General features: G+C 43.0%; 1 protein-coding gene across 1 annotated transcript; it reads right to left on the reverse strand.

Moving 5' to 3' along the window:
* Positions 1-1,227: 1,227 nt before the first annotated feature.
* On the reverse strand, positions 1,228-6,105 carry LOC112576133. Its single transcript, XM_025258392.1, has 9 exons — positions 6,070-6,105; positions 5,568-5,685; positions 5,353-5,453; positions 4,331-4,472; positions 3,601-3,695; positions 3,058-3,163; positions 2,663-2,747; positions 2,081-2,279; positions 1,228-1,589 (listed from the first exon to the last, which is right to left on the reverse strand). Exons 1-9 carry the CDS (start codon positions 6,088-6,090, stop codon positions 1,470-1,472), a joined length of 987 nt encoding a protein of 328 aa, XP_025114177.1. The 5' UTR covers positions 6,091-6,105; the 3' UTR covers positions 1,228-1,469.
* Between the last annotated feature and the right edge of the window lie 1,382 nt (positions 6,106-7,487).

The following is a 7,487-nucleotide window of genomic DNA, read 5'->3' on the forward strand; positions in this document are numbered from 1 at the left end:
TCATTGTGGAGTTTCAAACTGTTGTTTATTCTCGGCATAGTAGTAATCATCCTTACCACCAGCGTCGTTGTCGTCGTCGTCAGTATCATTATCATAGTTGTCTTCCTCTTCCTTCTCCTCCTCCTCCTCCTCATCATCATCTGAGAAGATTATTTAACTCAGACTTGCGGGAATGGTAATCAAATCTCATCTACAAAAATTTTTTTATCAACGGTTTCATACACCCCAATCAGATTTTCCGACTGGTTTCTCTGGTTTAAAACAAAAGGTACCTATGTTACTGCAACACACTCACACCCGACGTAAAAAAAAAAAAAAAAATCCCACCCCACCTCCACCCCAAAATAAACACTTCCTCTTCGGCTGGAGCTCGGACACGCTCCCAGTGCGCATGCGCGGAAAGCCGCTATGATCAATGGCTTGTCAAGAGTAGCGTCACCCTATAATAAATTGGTAATTGAGGCCTTGTCGTGCAGCAGGTGCTGCAGTGGCACTGCGGCAGCGAAAGCAGAGAGAGAGGGAGGTGGGCTGAGCGGAGTGGGGTGGAGTGGGGCAGACCGAGCTGCGTTGTCGAGGCGGCAGTTATCTTGATGTGCGCAAACGCTGCTTAAAGATCAGTTCATCAGCAGAGGATGTTTTCTGATGTTACTGAATTGCTAATTCGTGGCGTTAACATGCTATCACTCACCGGTGTGTGTGGTTGTGTGCATGCGCGTTGGTGTGCGTGCGTGCGCGTGTGTAAGGGTGTGTGTGTGATGGATGTGTATAGGTTGGAACTGTATGTGAAGGTCGTGTGTATATATGTGTGCGTATATGCGAGAAAGTCATCTACGTGTGTTCCAGCGGTCGAACGGCAGTGTTAATATGAATGTGTGTGTGTGTGTGTGTGCGGGTGCCTGCGTGCGTTTATGTGTGTGAATGTTTATGAATGAAGTTTCTTACATTTTTTCATCATCATCATCATCATCATCATCATCATCATCATCATCATCATCATCATCATCATCATCATCATCATCATCGTCATCATCATATTGTATGTTTTGGTAATGGTGGTGGTAGAAATGGTGTATTGCTGCTCTTGTTTCTGCTGCTGTTGGTGTAGCTGATGTTTGTGTCGAGGAAGATGGCGGTCACAAACTAAATGATGGCGGCAGTTTTGTTTGCTGACAACGAAACAGCTACAACCCGATGTCATTAGAATAGAGACAGCTAAAGAGATTTACGAAATCGTTCAGCCTCTTTTATTATTTCCCCCTTTCCCAGCACTGCTCAATTGCGAGGAAGGCACGTTTCTGGTGCCCATCAATTTTTAGACGACGTGAAGTAATTAATTAATAAATCTCATCAGCAACTAACGGTTATCAGTGGCGTAATTATGACTGTTTGACGAAATATAAACTCTTAATTAAACAGTCCTCAGCTAGCCGCTTCCAGGAGCAGATAATCAGGCAGGAATGCTAGGGTTATCACGCTTGGGCTGTTGGTGGCGCTGGCACGAAGGCCCGGGTGTGCTCGTTGTGGTTCACAATCTCCCATTTGCCGATCCAAGGGCCCGTAACTCTGGTGTCGAAGTCGGGATCAATCCCCTGTAACGTAAGCTCACGCGCAGTTAAAGGGCAACTCGAGGAATTTTTTTTAAAAATCAAATGATTTTAGTATAAGATATCAATAGTTCAAATCTGAGCCAAAATCCACATTCCGTTCATAATATTTGTGATATACAAGCCTTTGAACTTTGCGATTCTCACCACGGTATCCGAAAATATCGAGACTTCATTTTTGTCTGACGTAACACAATTATTTTTTATGCAATGCTTTAATAGCACTTACACTTAATTCACGAATGGGTCGCGGAGTTCAGTGACGTCAATATTTACAATTTAAATCAATCCATACATACTTTCTCGAAAACAACTTATTTAAGAATATCACAATCCTTCTTTTGTTGGCGCTATATTCTGTCAGCCTGTAAATTTTCTGACTGCTTGGGTTAGCCTTTAAGCGCGGGTACAGGCAGACAGGACGAAATCAAATCTACCTTCCTCGGGGAAGGCCGTGTGACTTAGGTCGCACTCACCTCGTCCTTCATGTGACGTTTCTGCCAGACGGCCTTGCGGTCCACTTTGAGAAAGTCCTCCCAGTCTGGCTTCAGGTCCGGCAGGTCTGGCGTCCTCATCAGTATGCCTTTCTGAATGCCGTAAAAACCAAAGTTGTCCCGCGGAGACTGCCAGCGAAGGTCCACGCTCCATCGCACATCGTTGGAGACGTTGGGCAAACTGGGAAGAACAGAGATTTACGTGCTTTGGTTTATCTGTCTTTCTGTCTAAATGTGTTAAACACAATCCGTTGGACCCACCAGAGACCGACCGTTGAATGAATAAATAAACTGTGTGGAATCCAGCTAATGATCCACAAAAATATCATCTTTAAACTGTTAAGAAGACAAAGGCAGAGTGCTCAAAATGAAAGAAAGAAAGAAAAAAAAAAGAGGTGATCTTGACAATCTCAAAACTACCTCCTCGCTAGAAAGACTTAAACCATCTCTAAGCCATGAAGTAAGCGTTCTGTTATCAATTTGATTGTGTAAAGAAGAAAGATTAAACTATTTGTCAGTCTCTAGTAGAAGCTGAAAGACTTTAATAGCAGTTATTTTTTGTACCTCCGATGTGGAGTAAGGTTGTGGAAAAGAATAAATCCGCCGTATTCCACAGGTTCTACATGAATGTCTTCTTCGAGGTCAACACCTGAAAATTGTACCAGCATTGATAAAAAAAACTTTGTTTTGTGGTTTTCTTTTCTTTTCTTATTTGTTTGCTTTATTTTTGTTTTTATAGTTCTTTTTGTTCTTATATTGTGTGCCAGAACTTTTTTACCTGTGGACAAACTAAGGAACAAACAGTACAGGTATATAGACAATAAAGGGATATACTTGCAGCTGTACAAGGATAATTACTCTCTCTCTCTGTGAACGTGCGTGCGTGTGTGTGAAACAGCCGGTGTACAGCAAATGAGTGTGTATTAACCATGAGCAGTGAATTAGAAAGGAAAACGCACCCAGCGAATCCTTCATGTCTTGTTCGTCCAGCATGACGTACCACGTGGGGCCTTGGCAACACGTGTGCACAGCCACCTTTCCGCTTTTGTGGCCGTTCTTCGCCATCTAAAGTAGGTCATTCACACGTCACCAACACGTTCTGAACACGTCACCACATACACACAAGTCTCTGCAACCTCCCCTTTCTATCTGGTCATACCTTCTCTATGATGGCATTGATGTCTCACAGGTAAATTATGTCATCCTAGATAACTTTCCTTCTGAAGCAGTTAATAATTATAATACAAAAATGCCTTTAAATAGTGTCTAGTAAGATCTAGATTCAACGGAGACAAATAAATTAACAATATTTGCCACACTGGACCAAGTGATACAACCAATTTGTTGAATAATACATTTGACACAAATTTCATGTTCATTATCACCTTTTTTTAAGTCTTAATTTACACAATTTATGTTCGTTTCTGAATACTGAACTCCATTGTTCATTCACTGTTTGTTATAAAAATAAAATTTATTTTTAAAAAAATGTTTATGCCTGCCTGCATGCACCCATTTTCCGGTATAGCGTCAAGAAAGGGTATCCACGCCGTGGCAATCAAGTGGTCATATGACTCATTACTCATGTAGGCGCTGTCTGAAAAATGAAGAGGTCATTGATGAATATGCCCACGTCAATCTTGCATCCATATAAAACAACGTTTGTCCTAAATTGCGCTCGTTTTGTTGGCATGTTTGTGTGTGTGTGTGTGTGCATGATCTTCGCATAGCAATTATCTTGGCAATTACTCCATCCACTTATTTTTATAAGTAGTTTTTACAACATTTTAAACACACGCATCATACATGTATGAATGTGTCCTGCCACTCGTATATCCAGGGCTTCTGCTTACGCAAAAAATTGCGTACAGTACGCATTAAAAGTTCGGAGGACCCCTTCAATTTTCGTCAATGGGGTCCCCTCCAAAGTGGGGCGAAGAACAGGACCCTTAAAAAATCTGAAGAAGGGCTCCCTGCCCCACCCCAAAGAATTAGCGCCTTAGCAGAGAAGCCCTGATATCCATAAACAAAATACATATATAGTTGTGTGCAATTTGTGTTTGTGCGTGTGTGAGGGAGTGGGGGTTGGTAGGTGGGATGGAATACGCGGGAGCCCATGTTTGGATATGTGTATGTCTCAGAATGTATTATGTGTCCGTGTATGCTTGCGTGCGTTTGTGTGTGAGGATGATAAAGCTAGCAAACATCTTGGCAATTATTACGGCAGCACACCTTGGTGCCAGGGAATGTTGACGGCCTCGCTAAAGGGTGTCTTGGTACGAAGGTTCCACGTCGGGTGGCCGGCGATTTCTGGCCCCAGGATCTGCTCCAGGAGGTTGAGAAGCCGCTCGTTGCTCCACAGGGCGCGAAAAGACTACCAAAAAAATAAATTAATTATTATTTTGGGATTTTTTCCTACAGTCACCCTCCAGCGGTTTATATGTTTTTGATGATGTGTAAGGAATGAAGACAACATACAATTGGTTTTCTCGTGTGCGGACGTTTTGCCGACGGACGTTTCACCGCCGGACGTTTCGGAGCCGGACGTTTTGTCGACTGGACGTTTCCGCTGGACGTTTCGGGTCGGACCGTTTTTGCCGACCGCGTTTCGCCGCATTATGTCAGAGAGAAGAGAGAGAGCTTACTTACTTCTCAAAGAATGAAAGTAACTACTAGATACACAATAATTCTTTATTTCAAACAAAATTGACACACAGACATTCACAGACAGTTCACTTTGATTGTCACAGATTATGCGCAAACTAGCTTTGAGAAAAAACATTGATCAATGCCGAGAGAAATGTGAGCTAACGTTCACATGAGGAGGGATAGTGAGAGAAGAGTTCACTGATACATTGAATCCAATGGCGAGAGAAATGTGTGAGCTAAGGGGCGTCCCACACTTGACTTCGGCTAAAGGTCCCGCGTGAAATGCCCCGAAATGAAGTGTCCCGCGCCGAAACGTCCGGCGGTAAAGCGCCGTCGGCAAAAGACTCCGACTCCGAAACGTCACGGTGCGAAACGTCCGATCGCAAAACGTCCGGCTCCGAAAACGTCCGGCAGGCAAACGTCCGGCGGCGAAAAGTCCGTGTACCGGTTTTCTGATGTATATAAATAACGCAGAGTATGCCCAAGAAGTATGTCCTGACGTGTAAACATTGTAGGGTGCACATAAGGGATACTTTATGATGTGTAAAAATATTGGCTACGCATAAGTGATACTTGCAGACGTGTAAGCAACACAGACTACATACGGCAGGTATTTGCTGGTATTTAAACATCAGGATGTTGGCGCCTTTGAACTCTTCTTCAAGTTTTGTAAGCCGTTGAAACAATCCGTACTCCTTGTACAGATCTGTCATCGAAAGTGGATAAGCATTACAGTCAGTGCACACTTGTAAACACTTACATACACACACAGAACAGCAGTACGTTAAAGCAGTAAATGCTGAATTCAAACTGTACCTACTTTTCACTTTGCCAGCTTTGTACAGCTTCTGGGCCAGCTCCTCCACCATGACCTCGATGTCCCGCCGACATGGCTCCAGTTCTTCCGGTGTGAAAAAGTTACGGACTACAATGTAGCCCTACAGCAATCAAGGGAAGAGAAAGAAAGAAAAATAAATTGTAGAGATGACTCTAATCAGTTTCATTAGTTTCCTCCTTACTTTTGCCTAGATGTCCTCCTCCTCCTCCTCCTCCACCACCTCCTCATCATCATCATCGATCGTCATCACCATCATCAACAACAACAAAAACGACAAAAACATTAGCAATTTCAACATCTTATATTTTATACACTTATTACGCCGTCGTGTGAAGCCTGAAGTAGTAACTTTTACAAGCAAAATATTCCTGCACAATAACGTAAACTGAAATGCAAAAATGCATAAAAATAAACAGCAAACTATATGCAAGAGAAATCTATCTGCATAGTTTCAAAATATCATTTTGTTTAAAGAAATCTCCACGCTAGGAAAGCGACGAAACATCAGTTAATAATATTGCTCTTCTCATGTTATTCGACGTGACAACTGTCATCGTAACTTTAATTTCTGCAGAGCAGAAATGTGACAATGGCTAGTCACGCTTAATTAATACACCGCTGGCTTTTTAATGTCAACCAGGGCTCGTTGCAAATTGCCCAGAGGCAAATCATCCTCCGCGGGCTGAGTATGTGCATATCGGTGGTTACGATAGTTATGAACACGGGACAGACACGAGCAGCTGCCTCGTAGCCATACAGTTCAAGGACGAAAGGCGACCCTCGCTATTTTCATACCTGCATTTCCTTGACTACTGCGCATGAGCATTTGAACACACAACGACAAATCTTCAAAAAGAAGCAGAAATAACTAACTGCTTCGAAAGGAAATTGTAAACGCGAAAAGAGAGCAGTGCAGTCCAATTTATAAAATATCATCGCAAATCAAGCAAGGAGTGTTTGGTGGTAAACAATCACGAGAAGGTAAATGAATGCCGGCATGCAAAGCGATCCGCCGCAGATATGCACCCTAAAAATAAAAAAAGAACACTTTTAAAAATTACATCCCAAACAAGATGTGGCCGCCTTCCCAGACCACGAATTGAAGTCATAACAATCATCACCTAATCTACCAGCAAAGACGAAAAATAACTGCGACCAGTCACACTCTAGATTTGGGAGCTAGAGTCAGTTTCAAGCAGAGCCAGCCAGGATCCGTCCATTAGATCAGTGACTCACTGCGTTCGCAACTGCATACATAAAATAAAGCGTAACAATCTTGCAATCTAACAATCTTAGATTTTAAAGAACTAATTTATCAGTTTACCAACCTCATCGAAAGATTTCTGATTTCCCGAGTTAAGGGGAAGTTGACCCTGCCTTGGGTAAAGTCCACGGAGACTGCGTGGGGGCTGTTGAAAGGAGACAGTATGCCTTGTCACGAGCCGGAATGCTGGATTGACTCTTCGTGATCAGGAGAGTTTACTGTTGTGGCAAAAAATGAGTGCTTTTAATTATTAAGGCAATGACCTTAGATGTCGTCCTTATTTAAGTATTAGAGAAGCTAATTAGTGCTTTAAAATGATAATATAAATTATAGCGGACAATGATCCAGCGTGAAATGAAATCGCAAGAAACTGAGACCGTATTTTAGGGTTTAGAGCAGTGGTGGGCAATTAATTTTCCCAAGGGGCCGCATGAGACATTGGGATGGTTTTAGAGGGCCGGACTAATATAGTTAACTTATACAGTTTTACCAACAATACTGTATACTCATCGATAGTGTTTATATCTACTGGCGGCGGGCGCGGCCAGCGGGCGGGCCAGCGGGCGGGCCGGTCAGAGACAGGAGGCGGGCCGGCCTTTGCACAGGTCTGGTTTAGAGAGTTATGACGATGTTTCAGA

This window comes from Pomacea canaliculata, linkage group LG11, assembly GCF_003073045.1.
Source record: "Pomacea canaliculata isolate SZHN2017 linkage group LG11, ASM307304v1, whole genome shotgun sequence".
NCBI classification, from domain to species: domain Eukaryota; kingdom Metazoa; phylum Mollusca; class Gastropoda; order Architaenioglossa; family Ampullariidae; genus Pomacea; species Pomacea canaliculata.

Bases quoted from the DNA above. Each gene is read 5' to 3' on its own strand.
- LOC112576133 (XM_025258392.1), bottom strand. From the start codon at position 6,090: ATGTTTCGTCGCTTTCCTAGC. The intron at 2,280-2,662 runs GTACAAAAAATA...TGTTCTTCCCAG, and splicing joins AACCTTACTCCACATCGGAG to TTTGCCCAACGTCTCCAACG. The intron at 1,590-2,080 runs GTGAGTGCGACC...CTTACGTTACAG, and splicing joins AACGTCACATGAAGGACGAG to GGGATTGATCCCGACTTCGA.